Source organism: Chanodichthys erythropterus, chromosome 11 (genome assembly GCF_024489055.1).
Source record: "Chanodichthys erythropterus isolate Z2021 chromosome 11, ASM2448905v1, whole genome shotgun sequence".
Lineage (NCBI taxonomy): Eukaryota > Metazoa > Chordata > Actinopteri > Cypriniformes > Xenocyprididae > Chanodichthys > Chanodichthys erythropterus.
The window spans coordinates 2,541,503-2,567,241 of NC_090231.1; the positions used below are offsets into that span (position 1 = coordinate 2,541,503).

Here is a 25,739-nt window from a genome sequence, read left to right on the forward strand (position 1 = left end):
TTCTTGAAATGATAAAAACCCTGTGAAAGCAAGAAGATTCGAATGAATTTCAGAACATTTAAATGTAATGCTCATCTGAATTACACTGTGTGTATCATGTGGAAGCCCGTTTCCGGCACAAAAAAAAAAAAAAAAAAGCCAATAAAAAAAGATGAATTGCGACTTTATATCTCAGAATTCTGACTTTATATCACGCAATTGCGACTTTATATCTCAGAATTCTGACTTTTTATCACGCAATTGCGACTTTATATCTCAGAGTCCTGACTTTATATCACGCAATTGCGACTTTATATCTCAGAATTCTAACTTTATATCACGCAATTGCGACTTAATATCTCAGAATTCTGACTTTATATCACGCAATTGCGACTTAATATCTCAGAATTCTGACTTTTTATTTTTGCGACTTTATATCTCAGAGTCCTGACTTTATATCACGCAATTGCGACTTTATATCTCAGAATTCTGACTTTATATCACACAATTGCGACTTTATATCTCAGAATTCTGACTTTATATCACGCAATTGCGACGTAATATCTCAGAATTCCGACTTTATATCTCAGAATTCTAACTTTTTATCACGCAATTGCAACTTTATATCTCAGAATTCTGACTTTATAACTCACAATTGCGACTTTCTATCTCAGAATTCTGACTTTTCATCATGCAATTGCGACTTTATATCTCAGAGTCCTGACTTTATATCACGCAATTGCGACTTTATATCTCAGAATTCTAACTTTATATCACGCAATTGCGACTTAATATCTCAGAATTCTGACTTTATATCACGCAATTGCGACTTAATATCTCAGAATTCTGACTTTTTATTTTTGCGACTTTATATCTCAGAGTCCTGACTTTATATCACGCAATTGCGACTTTATATCTCAGAATTCTGACTTTATATCACACAATTGCGACTTTATATCTCAGAATTCTGACTTTATATCACGCAATTGCGACGTAATATCTCAGAATTCCGACTTTATATCTCAGAATTCTAACTTTTTATCACGCAATTGCAACTTTATATCTCAGAATTCTGACTTTATAACTCACAATTGCGACTTTCTATCTCAGAATTCCGACTTTTCATCATGCAATTGCGACTTTATATCTCAGAATTCTGACTTTTTATCACGCAATTGCGACTTTATATCTCAGAATTCTGACTTTTTATCACGCAATTGCGACTTTCTATCTCAGAATTCTGACTTTTCATCATGCAATTGCGACTTTATATCTCAGAATTCTGACTTTTTATCATGCAATTGCGACTTTCTATCTCAGAATTCTGACTTTTTATCACGCAATTGCGACGTAATATCTCAGAATTCTGACTTTATATCACGCAATTGCGACTTTATACCTCAGAATTCTAACTTTTTATCACGCAATTGCGATTTTATATCTCAGAATTCGGACTTTTTATCACGCAATTGCGACTTTCTATCTCAGAATTCTGACTTTTTATCACGCAATTGCGACTTTATATCTCAGAATTCTGACTTTATAACTCGCAATTGCGACTTTCTATCTCAGAATTCTGACTTTTTATCACGCAATTGCGACTTTCTATCTCAGAATTCTGACTTTTTATCACGCAATTGCGACTTTCTATCTCAGAATTCTGACTTTTTATCACGCAATTGCGACTTTCTATCTCAGAATTCTGACTTTTTATCACGCAATTGCGACTTTATATCTCAGAATTCTGACTTTATAACTCGCAATTGCGACTTAATATCTCAGAATTCTGACTTTATAACTCGCAATTGCGACTTTATATATCAGAATTCTGACTTTTTATCATGCAATTGCGACTTTATATCTCAGAATTCTGACTTTTTATCATGCAATTGCGACTTTATATCTCAGAATTCTGACTTTTTATCATGCAATTGCGACTTTATATCTCAGAATTCTGACTTTTTATCACGCAATTGCAACTTTATATCTCAGAATTCTGACTTTATAACTCGCAATTGCGACATTATATCTCAGAATTCTGACTTTATATCACGCAATTGCGACTTTATATCTCAGAATTCTGACTTTTTATCACGCAATTGCGACTTTATATCTCAAAATTCTGACTTTTTATCACGCAATTGCAACTTTATATCTCAGAATTCTGACTTTATAACTCGCAATTGCGACTTTATATATCAGAATTCTGACTTTTTATCATGCAATTGCGACTTTATATCTCAGAATTCTGACTTTTTATCATGCAATTGCGACTTTATATCTCAGAATTCTGACTTTTTATCACGCAATTGCGACTTTATATCTCAGAATTCTGACTTTATAACTCGCAATTGCGACATTATATCTCAGAATTCTGACTTTATATCACGCAATTGCGACTTTATATCTCAGAATTCTAACTTTATATCTCAGAATTCTGACTTTATATCATGCAATTGTGAGATATAAACTCGCAATTGCGAGTTAAAAAGTCAGAATTCTGAGATAAAATGTCGCAATTCATTTTTTTTTTTAGTGGCTTTTTTTTTTTTTTTTTTTTTTGGCGGAAATGGGCTTCCACTTTTCCACTCCTGTGGACTGAGACCGAATCATTGAGTTGAACACAAGAACAAATGAATCAGACTGGATCAAATGATTCAGTGAATAGATCTGACTCAAAAGAGTCCCCTTACTTCTCTAATGAACTCGGATGATTTTTATCTTTTCCTGACACAAAATGATTTTATTTGTATTGCAACATCATATGGACAACTTAAATGATACTCTTCATGTTTTTTTACATTTTTATTTGATATGAAAAGATCTTTGTTAAAGAATTTTCATTTTCCTTGAAACAAGTAGCGTATGTAAATCTAACGTCACATGAGGAGCCATTCCTGTAGAATAGCTATACCACTCTTTCTGGATTTTCAATCACAGACAAATTTGAAGATCGTATAATCATTTACATACACAAATGAGCACTGATTTCACTTTAGATTTGTTTTGTAAATCAAATCTAAGAAACTAAGAGAAACTATTCTAGAGATCCAGTGACAGTCGAATGGTGCAAAATCTATACTTGGATAAATGCAACATGAAACCATGAACAAATACAGAAGGAACAATATTTCTGGCCTCATTATACATATGCGCAACATTAAATTAAAACAAACACATTACAATATGCTATAAATCCACATTAAATAACAAGATGAGTGTAAACTAAACTAGAAACAACATTTCTGAACAAAGGGGAAGATTGCAGAAAGCTCAGTTAATATTAGTGTGAATCTAGTAAAATAGCAGATGCATGTTGTACTTTACCCAATAAGATCCACAGGCACTTGAAGAGCTTCTTCATGTTTGATTAAAGGCGTCCGTCTTTCTTTTAGGGATGAAGAGTGTACGTTTGAACGTTGAAGTACGTTTTATGGAGGACGACCCATTTAAATGTGCATCGCATGATCAAATTTGTCTCTCCTCCCATCTTCATCATTCACCTCTCTCTCTCTCTCTCTCTCTCTGTGTGTGTTTTTTAAATAAATATTCTAAATGTTCTAATGTTTGTTGCTGCGAGTGACATTTCATCTTAATTCAGAGCAATCATAACAATCATAATGTGTAACTGCATCACCCTTTTGTATAGTGTTTCTATCGATTGTGTGTGTGAACTTTTATGTAAAGCACCTTGAGAAGTCTTTTTAAAGGTGCTTGTAACGAGGTTAGTAGATATGGGAAGAAGGAGGCGGGAACCGGCGAACATTCAACCAAACTTTAATATAAAATAAACAAACAAAACGAAAGTAATGCCGGCAGACCCTCGCGGACGTCTGCCGGCCACACAAACATAACAAAACATAAAATAAAGTCCAGGCCTGGTCCTCTCTCGTCTTTCATTGTAGTCGCTCCTCCTTTTATGCCTCCGGAGCTCCTCCGTGAGAGACTCGAGGCCGGCACGCCTCGCAGGTGACGCTCATTATCACTCGCGTCACCGGCCTCGCGCCGTTCCCTCACGGCTCTCGCCCGCCCTGCTCGTCACATACCCCCAACGCCCCTCGCAGGCCGGGGGGTACCTCCGAGACTGCGCTCTACTCCCCCCCGGGGCCTGTCTCGGCGGCCGCAGCACCTGGGGGTAAGGACAGACGAGACGAGAGAAAGGAGACGGAAGCAAGGGGAGCGACAGGACGAGAGAGGGGAGAGAGGAAAAAGAAAAAAAAATTCTTGGTCCGGTTCCCCGACACACTGCCGCTTGGTCCTCAGCCTGCCGAGAGGCTCTTCTTCGCGGTGCCATGCGGTGGCACTGGACGCTCGGTGGACGGCCCGATCCTCGACCGCCTCCTGGCGGCCGGCGATGGCTCCTCCGACTGAGGGCAGCCGGCAGCGAGTCCCCCGTTCCCTGCTCCTCCCCTTTATGGCGGACGGCAGCAGGCTCCGGCCCACGGCGAACGGCGGCGACTCCTCCGCTCCCTCTTGGACGGCAGCCACCCCACCTCGTCCCAGGGGCACGGCCTCGAGCTCTCCGTCCCACCTTTCACTGGGCTCCAGTACCACCGCTTCGGGCAGCCTCTCGCGGTCTTCACTCCCGCGCTGCCCGAACTCCGCAGCACCGCGATCCCCCTCAGCAGCGAGGGCTCTCCGACAGCATGTCCCTCCTTCCTCCCGGGTTTCGGCACCAATGTAACGAGGTTAGTAGATATGGGAAGAAGGAGGCGGGAACCGGCGAACATTCAACAAAACTTTAATATAAAATAAACAAACAAAACGAAAGTAATGCCGGCAGACCCTCGCGGACGTCTGCCGGCCACACAAACATAATAAAACATAAAATAAAGTCCAGGCCTGGTCCTCTCTCGTCTTTCATTGTAGTCGCTCCTCCTTTTATGCCTCCGGAGCTCCTCCGTGAGAGACTCGAGGCCGGCACGCCTCGCAGGTGACGCTCATTATCACTCGCGTCACCGGCCTCGCGCCGTTCCCTCACGGCTCTCGCCCGCCCTGCTCGTCACAGTGCTATATTAAGTTTATTATTATTCAAATGTAGTACAATCTGCAAGCCCCAAAATACACACATCTATGATGCATTAGAAACAGGGTTATTATAGTTAAGTGAAACTGAAAAAAAAAAAAATAAAATAAACATTAACTTAGTTCTAAAATGACTAAAACTGAAAAATAATAATAAAAATAATAAAAACTATATATTTAAATAAAACAAAAACTAATAAAAATAACACAAAATTACTAAAACTAAAATTCTAGACTTTATTTATACCTGTACTCAGCACCGAACACTCTGAGTATTTTGCATTTTTCAACAAGGTCTAATGTCACTACATTCCATCTCTTTGAGTGCTTATGCAAGTCTGTCTGCCATGTTTACATCATTTATATAATCCTAACAAAGATAGTTTCTTCTATTTGTCAATGCAGAATTAAAGGACAGGGTTTTGCGTACGGTTAGATATTTGAACATATTTTTTAGATTTAGCATTTAAAGGAGCATAAAATAGGCTTTAAGTTTAATATCTCAAAAATGGGTTTATGACAGAAAAATGCAGCTGTAAAAAATTGCTACTGCCAATACATACATGAGCAAGACAGACATGCTGCTGCTGTACAATATAGCGTATATGAATATCCCGTAGCAGATCTATACAGGTGGAGCTGGGGAAGGTGGAGGGTTTCTGACGCACGCTGCACTGCTAAGGCAAATGCTACTCATGTATTTGAAGATTGAGCATGCAAGCTCATTGGCTACTAACACAGCAGGAACCAATCATCTGTTTCCTATAGATAATGATGTAATTATGAGCAATTAGCCTGTGCATCTAGAGTTTCATGCCAGAACTTTGTATTTCAGTTGCAACCTTAAATAGGATTAACTTGGTTGTACACGTCATTTCAACTTAAATTATATTAAAATTACTTTTAAAAAGTTGAAATTGCTTAAATTTTGATGTGTCATATCAGTGGATACTTTCTAGTATGATCTTAAATAATACATCTCAATTCTGAAATCTTTGTAATCTGACAAATATAAATACAACTTCTTGGACAGCATCATTTGCTTTGCAAACTGTCTGAAAACTGACAGAAGGAACAAACAAATATCACCTTAATGCAAATGAATCAACTAAATACAACACCAGTTTCTACATACCAAAGATCTGAATTATAAAACGATGTGGTATGGAAAGGACAGTTTCTGAAAGAAAAAACACACAGACGTGTTCACAGGTTTTCATGGAAACACTTTACAGGGTCACTCTGTTAACATTTGCATTAGATATCATGATAGCAATGTTTACATTTACAGCATTTCATTAATGTGTAATTTTCTAGCTATACACTTGTTATGTCTCTGTGTCACGGCACTTTCTCTCTCAAAATTTCCACCAATCTCCATCTGCCCGCTGATGTCACAACCAATCCCGTTGTTCCAGACCCCCGTACAGCATTTGTGTTTGATTTGGCACCGCCCGTGTCCCGTATCCTCTTTTGTTGTGTTGGATTATTCCCCAAACAGACGTGGGATATTGTAAATAATTTCCTTTATCTTCCATTTATCCTCCCTTACTTTTTTTTTTCTCACCTTGGCCTTTGTAACGAGAATAAACAATTGCATTGCAACATCGGCACACGTCCTGTTTGTCTCCGATACGGAGCCATCCGCAAAAAAATAATGTTAAACCAAAACTAACCCTCAAGGGTTATAACACACTTAACATTTCAAGCTCTATAAATCGAGTTATGAAGAAGCATAAATTAACAACAGTATACTTAAAGATTAAGATTAGATTATTAGTTCATCATATATAATGCATAATGATTTGAACCTCATTGTGAAGTCTTATAACGCTGATGTTTTTCAGAGAAAAGCAACTAAAAGACATGATGGTATTGTCACAACATTGTCAACATGTGATATGTATGTCTTGCTTTTTTGTTTTTGTTTTTTTTTCTTCTTAATCTCTCTAATCACTAAATATTGATTATAATCTCTCTCTGCAGACTAAATTATTAAAAACTTGTAAGTTCAGTTGCTGCCTAAAATTCAAATTGGCTGTACAAGACACGTTGAAATGGTTTAAATTATTCTTACTTTTTACAGTGCCCATGTAATAATTCATCATTAATGATCAAACTGTTGCTAAACTTTCTTTTAATGCAACTCAGATTTTGGGGATTACAGACCGCATAGAGCATAAAAATGCTACTGCTTAGAAATATTGTCTTTTCAAACAATGTTTGTGAATTAATAGCTAAGAAATTGTATTGATTTTTTTCTTCACAATCCTACAATTCATAATAGGCTGAGATAGATATAGAACTAAAATAAATAAAAAATCTTGTCAAATCAAAATTGTCAAATCAAGTTTAATAATTGCACTTTATACAATACAAAAATTAGCTTCAGTTTGAGCATTTTCAGGAAACCATAGCTTTAATTTTCACATCATTTACTGTGGTCAACATTGAGGAACCGAGAAGTAATATGACTGAAGAACCGAACCAAAAGTTTTCCCGCCATCACCTCTTTGTGTGAACACATTGAGCTGTAAACGAAAAGTTAATTATATCATAAAGACATTGTTTCCATTTCATTTGTAATATAAGCATTCATTTTAATGAATCAACATTCATTACTCACCAGGTGCAGCTTGCTTCCGCATCACTTCCTGTTTGGGCAGTTGAGACCAGCGCAGCGTCACGTTAGAGATCCCTCTTCCTGCCAGAGTAGATTCCAGCTGAAACGAGCACATCTCTTAAAACCGTTATGAATGCATTCAGATTTCTGTATTAATGGAAATCCGATTCATTTCTGTGAACCAGTTCTTTTGGACAGTTTGTTTCAATGAACCAGTTCAAAAAAACGATTCATTGGTTCATGCAATGATGTCATTACGCATTTCTTTCTAACAACTCGGTGTCATGTTATATCAATGAAACATTCAAATAAATTCATTCGCAGATCCTTCATCTAAGACTGACCGATATTGAGTAGCCTAGATGTGGAATAAGTTTCCTTGAAGTTTCACACCTACAGCACACATTACAGATGTTGATTCACAAACACGGATGTGCATGTACAAACTATAGTGAAATTCAGATTTTCCCATGTTTTATTAATAATAATAAAAAAAGAAAGGTAACACTTTAGAATAACTCACGCTATGAAGCATCAGTTAAGCATTAGTAAATAGTCAATTCATCATTTATAAAACATTAATAGACATTAGTAAGCCATTTATAAATACAGCTATAAATGCTTTATTCTTGATTTATAAGCATATCTATAATGAGTTTAATAATTGTATTTTCATACTTTATTAATGATTAATTTATCATTTCTAAATTATGTATTTCATTATTCACAAACCAGTTATTTAGGAGGTGTCAGCGGTTCATAAGATCATTTAGGAAGTGTAAGTAAATGATTAATACAATATTTAAATGTACATTTATGCATCTTATTATTTAGACATATAGTAATAGTTACTTAGTGTGTTAATAAATGCTTTATTAACATATTCCTAGTGTCAAAACTAACTAACTTTAAAACATTAGAGAACAGCAGTGCAGAAGATCACTGAACCTTTAAATCTCATTTATAAAAGCTTTACAAGGCATAAATAGTCCTCACTTTAGATGAGCTCACAAAAATAGTTAACTGACCACTTCTAAATGTTTTATAATTACCTGAATTAATCATGAATTGCAGTAGGAATGTGTGTTAATAAAACACAATAAGTAACTATTACTATGTGTCTAAATAATAAGATGTATAAATGAATGTTTAAATAGTTTATTAATCATTTACTTACACTTCCTAAATGAACCACTGACAACTCCCAAATAACAGGTTTGTAAATAATGTAATACTTAATTTAGAAATGATACATTGATTATTAATAAAGTATGAAAATACAATTATTAAACACATTATAGATATGCTTATAAATCAAGAATAAAGCAATTATAGCTGTATTTATAAACTACTTACAAATGTCTATTAATGCTTTATAAGTGATGAAATAACTATTAACTAATGCTTAACTAATGCTTCATAGTGTGCAGTTATTATAAAGTGTTACCAAAAGAAAGAATAGGCCTATTTAATAAAAACTGGTCATAAGCATATTTCCAGTATGTTTTGTTTATTAAAGAAACTTATGCGCATCAGGCTCGTTCAAGTCCTCACTGACAAATGCGTATCTTAGTATCATCAAATAATTTGTCAGAATCCTCTGTAATCCTCGGCAAACTCATACAGAGTCATATCCCAGTCAAAAAGCAGATTTTCAACTTTCAACTCTGATTCTGATGCTTCTGTCTTACTCCGACTGCCTACAACAAGTCATCATAAAGTATCATTTTTAGCTCATAATTTTAGCCTAAATATTCACGAGTTGCATTTTTGGTATGAAATAAAGTTAAAGTTGGACAGCTTGTTTTTTTCTAAATGCAAACTTTTCCTAAACCCAGAACAATTTTTTGCACTTTTTTCCCCCCATTTTGTTTAATAATGACAGACTCTTTTACATGCCAATGTCTCTTGGTTTTTACCTTTAACCCTCTACCGCACGCATTATGATAAATTTATATAAAATATTTGACTCTTTTTCTTTTCTTAGAATGGCTTAACTTGAAGTGCTGTAAAAAAAAAATGGAAAAAAATATTATTTTAAGGTACTTTATGAGATGTTGCCATATGGCAACAACGCGCAATAGTGGAAATAACTTGAAATAAGTGTAAGTGTATATAATTAATATTTTTCCTCAGAAATGTTGTTTGTATTGAATAAATTGGTGCTATTATAAGCTTTAGCAGTAAATAAACAACACCTTATACTTGTTTTCCAACATCTTGTGCTTTTATTTATGGAATTTATTATTTTGCTGAATAATACTTTATATTCTTTGAATTTCATTACGTTTTTCGTGAATATTATTTAAATTGCAAATGTAGACAGTTAAAAACAAATCTAATACTGTTCATCATGTATCATAAAACATTTACATAAAACCAAAAATATTGTAGTTCATGAAAATTCAACATTACGCAATCTTATGAGAGGAAGGTTATGAACATAATTCCCCAAATAATCCTTGAAACTTCACCTTTTTTCTGTATGAAACTTCAAAAAGCATTTTTTTTTTTTTCAGAGGTGAGACACATGTACACATCACATTTAGTGCACTTCACCCTAACAATACACTTACAGCCACTTACACCTGCCTTTTTGAGACACCATGGTAGGACAGTGGTAGGTCTGGGCCAGTATACTGGCTGTGGTGGCAGATCTCCGATGTTGATTTAATCCATAATACAAATGTCATGGCAGTCCATGACTAATCAACATTATATCACTGTCAGAAAATCGCGCCACAGAAAAAAAAATGCATGTCATGTGACTTAACCAAAGCACATCATTGGCTAAACTAAGGTATTCTCTTACCAACAAAAAAAACGAGAATGTTCTGTTAAAGAGACGGTGGCAAGGAAATTAACATAAAGTGTATGTTGCCATATGGCAACACAATGCGGTAGAGGGTTAAAGTGACATTTTTTTTTTATTGTATGCAAAATTTCCCCAACTTCACATCAACAATGGCTAAACTATTCACTAATGAGGTCTCTTTTTCCCTTATTTATTTGTCCGTTTATAAGCATATTTACAAAACATTCAAAGTAAAAGACTAACTTAATTCTCAATCACCTTCAAAATTCAAAGGTTTTGTAAAGGTTTTATTAACTACTGTGATGTAAACTCACTGCAAGTCCTCTGTAATCCTCAGCATAAAACATTACAGTACATGACTTCATAAAATTGAAATAATCTGCATGCACAAACAAAAACTATATAATAAAATTTGCATCTCTCGACAGAAAGGATTTACAGGTTTTTTAATATATATTAATTAATTAATATCGGATATTCTACTTTGGCTGTGTGTCTTGCGTCATTGTTCGATTCAGTTTGATTAGTGAACCGGTTCGACTGGTTATTCCTAAGAACTGGCTCAAAAGAACGATTCGTTCAAGAATTGGACATCAGATTTCTGTAGGTTTTTCTCTCTCTCTCACCTGCGACAGGAGCCGGACTCTCGCTTCAGCTTCAGACAGACTCAAGCTGGCCTTCAGTTTCATCTTAACAAACGTCTGCTTCAAACAAGGACCTGAAACACACACGTGATGTAGATCAGTGGTCCTGATGGGTCGCAGACAGCAGAGGAAAACAAAGATAAGCACATCATCAAGCATGTTTAGGATCCCAAAATGCATCATTACATCTTTTGTTTTTGGCATCAAAGGCCATGTGTGGCCGTTCTGGTGCAAATATTTCTGTCATTTAAGATTAAACAGACGCAACATTGACAAATCCTCATAAATCATCAACAAAAATACACAAAGTAAAACAAAATATGACCCATTTGTTAAATACACATTCATGTGCAGTGAGGATGAATGTTTTGTTGATGTGAATATGACATGTGATTTCAACACAGTTTGTTTGATCAGACCTTCTCCATAGACCTCCACCTCACACAGAGTGAGAATCCTTGAATCTCCAGGAATGATCAGATTCACATATCGACCCTCCATATTGTTACAAACGTAGGTGGACGAAACACCAGCTGGAATACTAGAAATCACATCGCATCTACAGAGACACAGAAAACATCATTGAGGGTACGTTTACACGACAATGACTTCTCGTCTGTATGCAGAAAAACTCAAATATTGTCAAAACAATCCCCGTTCACTCTGTATTATCCTGCCAGGCCAGTAGATGGCGATGTCACTTTGTAAAGAAACACTATGCGCCTATAGACTGAACACACATGAGCGTGACGCCATCGTTTTCACAAATTCACGTTTTTGTAGTTTACACAGAGATGGTATCGACACAGAGACGACTTTGAGTCCCGTTTCCAAAAGTTTGTCGTTGTTGTCGTGTAAACGATCGGCTAAAATGTATAAAGGGTTTTCCCACTCTTAGCTGAAAACGGTGTCATGTAAACGGCCCCTTAGACTTTATTCTTTCCGCACTCGTGTTTTCAGGCTTGAGGAATCAGGGATTTCTATGGATATTACGCCAATGAAAGAGGGTCTCACATGGGATTGTTGTTGCCGTTGTTCTCCAAAGAGTTTCCGATGCGAATCTCTGCTCCATCTATTCGTTCCCAACAGCAGTCTAGTCTGTTAGTGATGACCACTTTACTAACTCTGTAAATGTGACGCAGATCCAGCCTCCACCACGGGTTAGCCTGACTAACGGTTGATGAGCACGCCGACTCCGGTTTTGTGAAACCTGGAATGAAATCAATGGCCTGTTCAGCAATCCAGCTGTTAAAGGTTGATGACTGTGTGACGCTTCTTCCTGCTGCCAAATTACCTGTAAAATGACAATGTCAATAAATATTTTTTCCTTTAAAGTGTTTACATTATTTTAAAATTGCATTTCTACCCGATCTGTTTGGTTCTAGAGTAGAAATACACTCTGTAACTACATTAAAAACACTTTAATGGAATGAGAATGGCTTCAAAAAGTCAAATTCCCCTGGAAAGTGTTTAGACCATGGTTGTTATGAATTACCTGGATAAACCCCATAGACCTCCACCTCACAGAGTGTAAGAACCTTATCATTTCCAGGAATAACCACAATTACATATCTTCCCACCATCCTATTACACAAGTAGCTGTCGGAAGCTCCAGTTGGAATGCTAGAAATTACAGCACATCTACAGAGAGACAACAGAGTGAGTTAATTTTTAACCTGCATTTTTTCTCTCTAAATTACTTTTTATACGGTACACTATTATTGCCTTTTCCGTTTAAAGGGTCATTAATTATTCACCCTCATGTCGTTCCACACCAGTAAAACCTTTGTTCATCTTCAGAACACAAATTAAGATATTTTTGTTGAAATCCAAGGATTTTTTTATTTTAAATCCCCATAGAAAGCAATATAATTTCCATCATTCAAGGTCCAGAAAGATGTTAAAGGCATTGTTAAAATAGTCAACATAACTACAGTGGATTCGAAGAGAATACCTTTTGATGTTTTTTTAATTGTTTTTTGCTCACAAAAAAATATTTATCACTTAGTAACATTAAAGTTGAACCACTGTAGTCACGTTGACTATTTTAATGATTTGTTTAATAGCTCTCTTGAATGTCGGTAATTAAGTTGCTTTCTATGTGGGGTTTTGTGTTCTGAAGATGAATGAAGGTCTTATGGGTGAGTAATGACGAATTTCGATTATGATCCGGTTCCTTTTAGTAAATTAAAAATACACAGTGTTCGTGTAGTCCGTTTCACGAACAAATGACTCGTATGAGTCATGTAACCTACATGAATTGTTCAAAAAGAAGCATTCCGGATTGAATCAGTCTTCATTGAACAAAATCAACATTTGACTCACTTGAACTGTCCGATTCATGAACAAATGACTCTTATGATCCTTTGAAATTAATTCTTTCAAAAAGACGAGAGGACAGTTTGAATCATTTGATGGATCTTTCACTGAACTGAATAGACATGGTTATGGAAATGTTGAAGTAAAGTCCTAACAGGCTATAGTATTTCTACAAATATTTCAGTAACACTTGATAGTAACTCACACTATCAAGCATTAGTTAAGCACTAGTAAATACTAGTCAATTCATCATTAATAAAACATTAATATATATTAGTAAGCCATTTCTAAATACAGCTATAAATGCTTTGTTCTTGGTTTATAAGCATATATATAATAAGTTTAATAATTGTAATTTCATACTTTATTAATGATTAATTTATCATTTCTAAATTATGTATTTCATTATTCACAAACCAGTTATTTAGGAGTTGTCAGTGGTTCATAAGATCATTTAGGAAGTGTAAGTAAATGATTAATAAAATATTTAAATGTACATTTATGCATCTTATTATTTAGACATATAGAATTAGTTACTTAGTGTGTTAATAAATGCTTTATTAACATATTCCTAGTGTCAAAACTACCTCAGTACTAACTTTAAAACAGCATTGCAGAAGATCACTGAACCTTTAAATCTCATTTATTAAAGCTTTACAAGGCATAAATAGTCCTCACTTTAGATGAGCTCACAAAGATAGTTAACTGACAACTTCTAAATGTTTTATATTTACCTGAATTAATCATGAATTGCAGCAGGAATATGTGTTAATAAAGCATTTATTAACATTTAACTATTTTATTAATCACTTCCTAAATGATCTTATGAACCACTGACAACTCCTCAATAACTGGTTTGTAAATAATGATAAATTGATTGTTAGTAAAGTATGAAAATACAATTATTAAACACATTATAGATATGCTTATAAATCGAGAATAAAGCATTTATAGCTGTATTTATAAGCTGCTTACTAATTAATGTCTATTAATGCTTTATAAATGATGAATTGACTATTTACTACTGCTTAACTAATGCTTCATAGTGTGCAATTATTATAAAGTGATAAATGATGCATCAACTAATTAAGATTAATGATTAAGATAACTTACAACACATTTATAAATTCTTAGCAAAACACTTATTAATCATTTATGAACATATATTGTCATGTTTTGTAAATGATTCGTTCATCATTAACTAAACTTATAAATGTCTCATAACTTAATTAATAAAACATTCATAAAATGTTAACATATCACCTATTAGTCATTTATGAAGATATAGTTATGTTTTGTAAATGATTTGTTCCTAATTAACAAATAATTTATAAATGACTTATAACTGAATTAATAAAACATGCATAAAATATTAGTATATCACTTATAAATGTATATTCATGTTTTGTAAATGATTTGTTAAGCATATACTAATAATAATTACTAACTAATAATTCATAAATTACTTATAACTGAACATTATTATAAAGTGTTACCAATATTTCTTTTCCATAATGAAGTTCTGTTTCGCATTATTTCATTTCATAAGCATTTTTTAGTATAACATTCTCCAGGGCAAGAAGTATTTCTGGGCCTATTGTATCTCAATAAATTCTGGAGTTATGATAATAATATTTAAAAAAAAAAATCCTACAAAATTAGTAAGAAATGTTATTTAAAAAAAAAAAAAAAAAAACACAGTTTGCTCTATAAAACTTGTCGGAGTTAGCAAAAGTGAACAGTGTTGGCAACCAGTCAGCTGGTTCTATAGTCTACTTAAACAAAATAAATAAATAAAATAAAATAAAATACTGGCCAACTGGACAGAATCTCTGTAAATAAGAATATATCAGAAAAACTCACAAACTCACACGGGGTTGCTGAAAATATCTGAAGAGACGTTTCCGATCCGAATCTCTGCCCCGTTTATCCTCTCGCCGCAGCAGTCTGGTCTGTTAGTGACGGCCACTCTGTTCACGCTGTACACCTTCAGCAGATCCAGCTTCCACCACGGGGTGCTTTGAATCAATGTATGTGTGCAGGTGGAGGGTCTCAGATCCAGAGCGTTTGGGGCTGACCACGGGTCACTATGAGTCGACGACTGGCTGGCTGAGCCCCATCCTGCTGCGTTCACTGGATTATGTTCAGGGAAAAACCTCATTCATGTTTATATGTTAATTGGATTTATATGTTCAAAACAATGTTGTGAATTTCTGTAAAGCTGCATTTAAACAATTCATATTGTGAGAAGTGCTATACAAAATCACCTGACTTGGTTTAGAGGGTTTAACATTTACATGTAATCATTTAGCAAGCACTGTTTTGACAAGATGCCATCAAACGGGAAAAATAGACCACAACTATACAAGGTAGGTGTTTAAATGACAAAACAAAATAAAATAACTCTCAAGCTATCTTGACAAATCAGAACAGGACCTCAACCAATGATACAAACAGAGGACTATAAATACACTGGAAAACGTTTGCATGAAACCATTTTTAAATTGAAAACTTTTGATGTGCTTTGGCCGTTCATTTATATGACAATTGCATTTTGGGGCCTGAAAACAAACTTGTTTTTATATTTAATAAAAAAATTATAACGTTATCATATCAAAATGTTCATTATAGTTACAAAAGCTATTCGTTCAAGAACGAGTGAATGTTCTTTGTCATTTGTTGTTTAATTAGTGTTATTATAGAGATGGCAGTAGGAATGTTAGGCTGCTGTCACTTTAAGAGCTGCATCTATTCAAGCGCTAAAAGGCTCGCTCGCTGTTGTTTGTGCTGCGCGCATGTGTAACAGTATAGGTTCAAAATCACATTAAAATCACTTTTTATGCGTGTGCAGCATGGAAAACAGCGCGCAAGTATTTTGCGCTTCACTCTAAAAAATAAATCACTGGTTCAACAACAACAAAAAAAATGTGTTAACGTTTTCCACTAGAATTTTCAACTTAAGCCAATTGGGAGAATTACATTAATTCAAAGCAATATTTTGAGTTGATCCAACATAATGTTTTAAGTAGGTGAAGACGTTGTTTTGCCACAATAAAAACACATTTCTAAGTAACATGGACTTAAAAATTGTCAACATGAATGCAACTATTTAAGTTGACCCAACATAATGTTTTAAGTAAGGTGAAGACGCTTTTTGGACACAATAAAATGCATTTCTAAGTAACATGATCTTACCAAGCACCACTTGTCACCATGATGGTAACTCTCCAAAAACCCACAATAACATTAACGCTTCTAAATTAGCATAACAAAACACTAATTACTGCTAAATCTCCCTTACCATTAATCTTGTGCAAAAAACATTATATAACACTTAATTTTAGCATTTACTCTCCCTTTAAAGTGCCATGGGCAAAGCATGATGGGAAATATAAACCCCAGCCCAGTTTCACTTAAGTTCGTCTAAATTAAAAGAAGTGTTCATACAACTCAAAACAATGAAACACGTTTACACGTCATCAGATTGTATTTTACATTAACAGAACTTAAAATTAAATACATTTTTGATTAACTGAAAATGTTAAACTATGACAAGTCATGGTAGATCGAATCAATAGACATAATTTGTGTGTCATCCAAGCTCAATAAAATAAAAATTACAAGTAAAAAGTCTAACAGCATTTCAGAACTTATTTTTTTATTTCACAACAATATATACAGCTATGGAAAAAATTAAGAGACCACTTAACATTGATTTCTGAACTTGGAGTGGTCTCTTAATTTTTTCCATAGCTGTATATTTAAGTAATGACTAAAGGTCCCCTGAATTAGTTTTTAGAGTGTTGCACGGTCTAAATCACATTAAAATGCAGACACAGGAATGGTAAGCAGAATCAAAATGTGTGTTTCTTATCGAATCTTGGAAATTTGGAACCGGTTCCAAAATGGAACTGATTCTCTGGAACTTCCTAATTAGATATTAGGAGCAGCATATTAGAATGATTTCTGGAGGATCATGTGACACTGAAGACTGGAGTAATGATGCTGAAAATTCAGCTTTGATCACAGGAATAAATTACACTTTACTATATATTCACATAAAAAAACAGTTTTAAATGGTAATAATATTTTACAATAATACTGTTTTTACTGTATTTCTGATGTGCTTAGAGAGATTTGGAACATTACTCTAGACATTTTTAATTTTTACTCTCCTCATGCTCTTTTTCTCATTTTCAGGTTTATTGACTATTGCTTCTTGCTGTTCTTTCACTCATCTGAAACAGCGCACAGATTTCAAACAGGTTTAAAGCTTGAAATATGTTCACAGCTGATGATAGTGAGTCATTGACATGTTGTTACAGTGAGTGGATCTTCAATGTAATGCATAAACTCTCCTGTGTGATTAAAAAGCAACATCTTCAGGGTTAAATCACAATCTCTTTTACACAATATGCCTTAATTTCACATCATGATGCCCAGTTGCAAACCTTCTTGTGATTTCTCTGTTGACTTGAATGAAAGGAATCAAAAAGCAGACAATTTCAATCAAATACTTCAATTTCCTTTGCATGGGCTGTTTAAGTTCATGAGTTTTCATTATGTGTCTGAAATTGTAGAGCCCTAAAATATGTTTCAGCACAAACAAAAATTGGTGTTTAATTAATTAAATCTCACCTTCTTTTTCATCTGCCTTCATTTGAGCTGAGAAAAACCCTTGGAATGAGAAACAGAGTGATGGTCAGTAGGGGGTTACATTTAAGTAATATAGCACTTTACATACAATACTGATTGTTTCAAAGCAGCTTCACAGTAATAAACAGGAAAATATCAGAATCAATTAAGCAAACATCATCAAATATGAGACAAACTCAAATTCTGCTGTAAATTTGACCTGTTAGAACGCAAGACAACAATATTGATAAAGAAAGTAATTTTTTTGTGGTTCTCACAACAACTAAAAACACGTTTGATTGTCTTTGAGTCTTCTGTTAGTGATCTACAGTCATAACACCCAAGATGTTAGAAAAACTAAAGATGTTTGTACATTTGACCTACCCAGTAAAAGCGCTAGACTCCTGAAGAAAACCCTCATGTTCACTTCTTGATTCTTTCTGCTCTTGTTTGTTTGAATGAGCGCTGCTCCTGGGAGAGAGAGATGAGAGAATGACGCACTAGTTCAGCTTTACATGCCAGTGTGACTTCTGTCAGTCGTGTCACATGATCATATTTCTCCTCCTCCATTCCCATATTTCTCTCTTTCTCGCTGACTGGAGCGGGAACATTTTTCACATAAACAAAGTTTTGCTCCAACCCTAATCAAACACACCTGATCAGTTAATCAAGCTCTTCTTTTCTTTAATAGAAATTTCCAAGCAGGTGTGAGTTGGAGCTAAACTGTCCAGAGCTGTGGCCCTCCAAGAATTGAGTTTGAGACCACTGCTGTAGAAATAAGCCGACAAGATGAATGTCTTTAGTGATTTAGGATGTCAAAATAGTCAAAATACTTTTATCCAAACCAAGTCAAGATATGAATGTCAGTTGACATCATAAGAGACACCTTCTAGTACCAGGTATAAATAGCAATGAGTACATACTAAAGCAATTAATGTCAATTATAAAGTTATTATAAAGTTTATAATTGCAAAATAAATAAATAAATAAATCAATGAGTAACTAAAACTCACCTACAAATTCACCAAACTGGATCTCCTGAGAGGAAACTGATGGGGAGTCTTCCTAATCTATATTAAGGTTTGTATTCGCTTTTGTATTCAATTTTGAATATGTCAACTTGAACTCATTATTTCTTCACTTTTGTGTCATTCTTAACCTATATAATTTTCTTTTCAGTGAAACACCAAGGGTGAATTTTTGAAGTGAATGAAGACTGAGGCTGTCAAGCTGTTCATCACAGAAGTAGTTCATATTCTCTAAGGCAATATCTATCACTGCTGCATTTTGTTTCCATCTTGAGTGTTGTTTTTTCTTTCCCATTTCATAGACACCACGAGATCAAAAGACAAGGCATTTCTAACGCATGGCGAAAGCCGTCCCACATTTCGTCTGTCACGAGGGGAAGCTGTTCATATATTGATTCATTAAACCTCATTAAACGTTACTTGTTTTTCTTATTTCCTATGATTTTTTATGAACATGTTATGGATTCGTGTTAATGCGTTTAATGTGTAACATTGACCATTGCCAAAGTAATTTTATTTAAACTCTTCTTTTATCATGCATATTTGAAATGTGTCATTTCAGGCTGGCAAATTTGAGATTTAACAGCTTCTGCTTGAAAGTTAAAACTGGTTAGACGCACATGTACAAATTTGTCGGATGGTCGCATATTTGAAGCAAATTTTCACTACATCCATGACGAGTTTTCTTGAAGTCATTTGCTTAGAAAGCATGTTCAGAAGATGATGAATGTAAATGTACATGTAAATGTTCCTGAATTACTCTCTGTGTTGGTGTCTTGGGGTTTGGTGTGTAACGACGCCAGCAATTAGGTCATCATTATGAGTTTAAATTCATAATTGAATTGATTCCTAGATGCATCTACATTAACCTGCCATGATTCTGCTATTTTAATATTGTGTGATCTTATATATTTTTTTTTTTTTGCCCCCATTGATTTGGTTGTGTGAATCATTTGAATAGCTAACTCTTTTTCCTATATGTAAATAATGTGTATGTCATCTTGCCTTGGAAAGAAGCTAAGAAAATTACTTTGTTGATGAATGAGATGTTGTGAGATGCTGATGGATCTAAGAGCCAAAAATCAAGCTCAATTGTTCTTCCTCATTTGTGTTTTTTCATAATTGAAGATTCTTTTTGTTCCCAACCTTTTTATTTATTTTGTCCTTGAGATGTTAAATCAATACACTGAAAATGACCTTATTACAGTCTTTCAGTATTAATATATTTAGTGTGAAACATTGAAGACATTAAACATAGGTTGAATATTCCACACGCCATCAGATTTTAATTTTAAATGCTGTTCTGAACACATTAAAGTTATTTATGATTTTTTTATATGATTTTAGTGTTTTTTGGGAAAAAAAAAATCAGAAAGTGTTTTACAAAAGCAAAATTTAAAATTTTGTAAAGCTTTCAGTATACTTTACAAATATATAAATCTATTTTTTTTCTTTATGTCTGTTGACATTAAAGGAATAACCTCACATTTCAAACTCAAATTAGACATCAGTAGCAATGTGTTTACAAAAGTTTACAAAACCTTCATTATAAAAACAGAGGATTGGCAAGAAATCAGACTGTGGTTTCAGCATAATTTCCCTAATGGGGAACATTTTGAAATAGTGTTAATCTAATGCTTCATCATCTTTAAAGTGATTGGAATATTCCTGTAAAGTAAAATCATTAATGAATTGCACAAAGTGTCAAAACTTATCAGCAAAATACCGTAGGGGTTGATTGAAAGCACAGCCTTTACCAACAATATGGGACGTGTTTCACCATTTCTTTTATTTAGTTTACTATTCAATTCACATTTATTTGTATAGCGATTTTCACAATACATATTGTTTCAAAGCAGCTCTACAGAGAATGCATGTCAACATTATAATTTAGTTGTCAGAGTTGACTGTCCAAATTAAGTAATTTCAGAAATGTACATTTATAATCACACAGTTAGCTACCAATGTAATAATATAATTTACAATCACTGTTAGCGAATTAATTTTAGGCAGAAACAATGAATTTAGAGTGGAAACAATGATCCTAACTGTTTGCATTTAGCATTGTTCTTTCATTGACCCACCGGTTAAGAATGACCGATACAGCAATCTCATTGTTTACCTGAACATTTAAATAATTTTTATTATGCATAATTCTTTTCTTCAAAAAAAAAAAAAAAAAATACAAGTAACTTCATTTAAAACTTACAGGCAATCAACGTTTTGAGGCAGCAGTGTACTTTCATTACAAAATAAATGAAAGACATTTAAAAATAATTTTCTTAGTTATTTCTAGACATTTCAGCCACTTGGTGACTTGCGCCATTACATTAACAGACTGATCATACACATTCTGTGCAGGAGCCTGATTTTTATGTATCAGTACATTTGCAGAATACATACAGTAACTCTCACAAAAACACACACTCGTACACACAATCTTTCTCTCTCACACAGATTAAATAAATGACATAGGTCCCTCTTCCCCATATTTTCAGCTTATTGCTTCATTGTTTCCAGAGTCATAGTATTACACAATTATAAATGTGCTGAATAACTTATACTTTAGTGTTGGGTTCATCAAGCCTTCAGTGCTCATCAACCAGTTTCAGAAAGCAAAAGACACGTCCGGGCAGCATCCTTACAACAGGAGGACTGCAATGATCCCTGAGAGAATTACCACAGCAGCTGAAAAGACAAGAAAAAAGAAATTATTTTATAAAGGACTTGGCTCAGTTAACTGACCATGAAAAGCACAACACAAATAAAAATCTGAGACTCAACCTGAGGTCACTGTGAATAATGTACATTATCAAATTATTTATTTTGGCTAGATGTCAGAAATGTTCCTGGAAATTCAAATAAGATCAGATTGATCTAAATTAACATGCATTTAGCAACTAAATAGCTATCGGGCAGTCGGTTTAGTAGTGTGCTGCGTAAGTCGGCTTTAGTCCGGCTAATTGAGCATGTTGAATCAACGTTGGGAAAAGAGCTCACTCTGATTTGCTGTTCAGCTTTGTAAACCAGGACACGAACCAGAACTAAATTGACAAAGCGATCAAACACCGAAGACAAGTAGGCACACAAAGAAGGCATACCTACATCTTCATATTTCCAGAGTATTCCAATACACAAATATTTTCTTAAAGACATGGCCGTACGTAGCCTAATTAATGTAAGTGAAGACAAACTGATTAGCATTGTTCATATAAAATGGTAAGCGAGTACTGCTTTGTTCACAGTTTGTGTATTCACATTCGTAAGGCAAGGCAAGGCAATTTTATTTGTATAGCACATTTCATACACAATGGTAATTCAAAGTGCTTTACATAAAAAGAATAATAAAAATAGAACATAAGGAATAGAAATAACAGTAAAAACAGAGAATTTTGCTATCTGGATGGAAGAGCTAGGAAGTCTCAGGGAGTTTGTTGTTGTTGTTGTCGTCCATCAAAGTTGGATCTAAACGGATCTATTCATCAGAGCGGATCAGAATGGATCGTCCTCATCCAACAGGACTGCTACCTGTTAAGGCACTTCAAACTGATAAACATAGTTTCAATCTCCCCTTTTGCCAAGACACCTCAAACTGCACCACACGGCCCTAATCCCCCTTCCGGAGATATCTTACCTATGGAACGCAGTTCAAATTTCCCCTTTGGAAATTTCCCCCTTTGGAAAGTGTCCTGACTGTAATCCAGAGATATCTTAACCATGCACTACAGCTTAAATTTCCCCATGGTTTGTCAAATTTACCAAATTTTAACCTAATCACTTTCTTCCTAATTCTCCCAGCTCTTTCAACCAGACAGCAATAATGCATTAAAAGTCAGAATAACAAGATGATACATAAAAGATATAAAATACATTAAAAATGAAATAAAAACAGGAAAAGGAATTAAAAGAATAAAAAGATAATGCGTATAAAATAAAGTGCAAACAGTTCGGACATAGCACAGTGCTCAATCAGCAAATGCATAGATAAAAAGATGTGTTTTGAGTCTGGATTTGAATGTGGCTACTGTTGGAGCACACCTGATCTCTTCTGGAAGCTGGTTCCAGCTGTGGCTGGCGTAACAGCTAAAAGCAGACTCTCCTTGCTTTTAGTGAACCCTGGGTATTTCTAATTGACTTGATCCTGATGATCTGAGTGATCTGTTAGGTTTATATTCTATGAGCATATCTGCAATGTATTGAGGTCCTAGACCATTGAGTGATTTATAAACAAGTAACAGTACTTTAAAATCAATTCTAAATGCAACTGGAAGCCAGTGCAAGGACCTGAGAACTGGTGTGATGTGCTCATGTTTTCTGGTTCTGCTCAGAATCCTGGGAGCAGCGTTCTGTACGAGCTGCAGCTGTCTTATGGTCTTTTTGGGAAGACCAGTGAGGAGCCCATTACAATAATCCACCCGGCTGGTGATGAAAGCATGGACAAGTTTCTCTAAATCTTGAATGGAGACAAAGCATCTAATTCTTGCAATATTTTTGAGATGATAATGCGCTGATTTAGTTATTGTCTTTACATGGCTACTGAAACTCAGGTCTGACTCCAAAATCACACCAAGATTCCTGACTTGATTTTTAGTTGTTTGGCCCCTAGAGTGAAGGTACATGTTCACTTTGAAAACTTTATCTTTGTTTCCAAACGCAATGACTTCAGTTTTGTCTTTGTTTAACTAAAGGATGTTTAGACGCATCCAATTTTTAATTTCATCAATGCATTGGCACAGGGAGTCAATGGGGCTGTAGTCATTAGGTGATAGGGCTAGGTAAATCTGGGTGTCATCTGCATAGCTGTGATATGCAATTTGGTTCTTTCTCATTATTTGGCTCAGTGGCAGCATATATAGGTTGAACAGGAGGGGTGCGAGTATTGAACCTTGAGGGACTCCGAATATCATGGATGTCCACTCAGACTTATGGTCACCGATACTCACATAATAACCTCTCCCTTCTAAGTATGACCTGAACCATTTTAGGACCATCCCAGAAAGCCCAACCCAGTTTTCCAGCCTGTCAAGAAGAATGTTGTGATCGACAGTGTCAAACGCAGCACTGAGGTCAAGTAGAACCAGCACTGATAATTTACCTGAATCTGTGTTAAGGCGAATATAATTTATTATCTTTATGAGTGCTGTCTCTGTGCTGTGATGCGGTCGGAAACCAGATTGAAAGTTATCAAAGTATCCATTCAAGCTTAAGAACTTGTTCAGCTGATTAAAAACAACTTTTTCAATGATCTTGCCTATGAAAGGAAGATTTGAGATTGGCCTGTAGTTGCTCAATATGGTGTTATCCAGATTGCTCTTTTTCAGGAGGGGCTTAACAACTGCAGTTTTCAGGGATTTTGGAAAAGTCCCTAACTCTCTATTGCCTTAATGTGGCAGTATCAAGTTCTTACCCTGAGAAGCCATGTGCTGCAGCGTGTTGCTCCCTCCTGTTGCAGGTTTTGCTGTAGTAGTTGTAGAAGTGGTTGTATTAGATCCTGTATTTGTAGTGGGTGTTAGTATTGCAACATCTGAGCTGTTAATGTTGGTTAGATCAACTGATGAATTTGTTGCCATTCGTGTGACTGGAGACCCCATATTGCCTGAGGAAATGGAAACAAAGAAAACATTTTAACTTTTGTAACTAATTGAAATCGCTTGCAGTATTTCGATAATTGTGTCGCTCTCACCATTGGTAAAGTTGCCAGTGAAGAAGAAGAGAAAGGCGCCTGTGTTTGCCGCACGGGTGCTGCTGTTGAGACCTGCAGCTATGAAAATGCATTGAATCTTTGCGTTGTTCACAGAGCCACGGAAGGATCCAGGTCCAAACTGCAAGAGAAAAAAGAAAATTTGCAAAAATTAAGGGGTTAAAATGAGTGGACTCCCCCTCCACCTCAAGGCTCCACTCTTGGTTTTTCCTTTTCCACTCACTGCTGTCTAACATACATTTGCCCCATTTCTGTTCTACTGTATAATTGTCTCAGAATGCTGTTTTTTAAAGCCTTCGCTGTTGTTGGTCATTGGCATATCATTTACAACCAAGAATCTTCTGTGCAAAGCTTGGCAGAGCATTTCAGAGAAAAAAGCTCTGTGAAAGGGAGTCTTACAGAGTTATCCGGAGTCAGAATGTTGTTGTTCAGTGTGGCACGGATGAACTTAGGTACACCATTGTTGTTGGCACACGAATAGATGGTGTCACCATCACCCTATGAGAAGCAAAGGTAAATAAGTCAAGTAAAGTAAAGAACCCAAATCTCTTGGTGCTTTGAAATCACATTTTGCAAAAGGAAATTTAATATTTAAGTTTATGTGGATACATATGAAAAATAAATTAGATCTTTTACAGACCTCCTTGTTGTCTTGAGAGAGGCCAACTGCAATGTAACCATTCGACTCCCCACTGAGCTCAAAAGTGAGATTGTCTGGGCTTCCGTTTACCCCTCTTGTGGAGGCAAAAAAGCAGCTATTGGAAGTAGATGGATCACAGCTGGCTGGAGTGGAGAAACATGCCTTGTCCTTCTTACAGCTGTCCCTGGTGACCTTATCATGAAAAGTTATGTTCACATAAGCCATGAAATGCAGTGCTAAAGTTATAAAAAAAAAAATCAGTTGAGAATGTTTTAAAAATGCATACAATGTAAAGTAAACTCAAGAGTTGAACTTAAAAACTAAATAATA

At 35.1% G+C, this 25,739-nt stretch overlaps 1 protein-coding gene across 1 annotated transcript; it reads right to left on the minus strand.

Moving 5' to 3' along the window:
* Positions 1–7,509: 7,509 nt before the first annotated feature.
* On the minus strand, positions 7,510–25,634 carry LOC137030196 (uncharacterized). The gene is made up of 13 exons (XM_067400380.1): positions 25,410–25,634; positions 25,169–25,267; positions 24,752–24,890; positions 24,476–24,664; positions 18,425–18,511; positions 18,044–18,082; positions 15,277–15,538; positions 12,582–12,727; positions 12,101–12,380; positions 11,506–11,645; positions 11,069–11,160; positions 7,631–7,727; positions 7,510–7,535 (listed from the first exon to the last, which is right to left on the minus strand). The coding sequence occupies exons 1-13, from the start codon at positions 25,632–25,634 to the stop codon at positions 7,510–7,512; spliced, it is 1,821 nt and encodes a 606-aa protein (XP_067256481.1).
* Between the last annotated feature and the right edge of the window lie 105 nt (positions 25,635–25,739).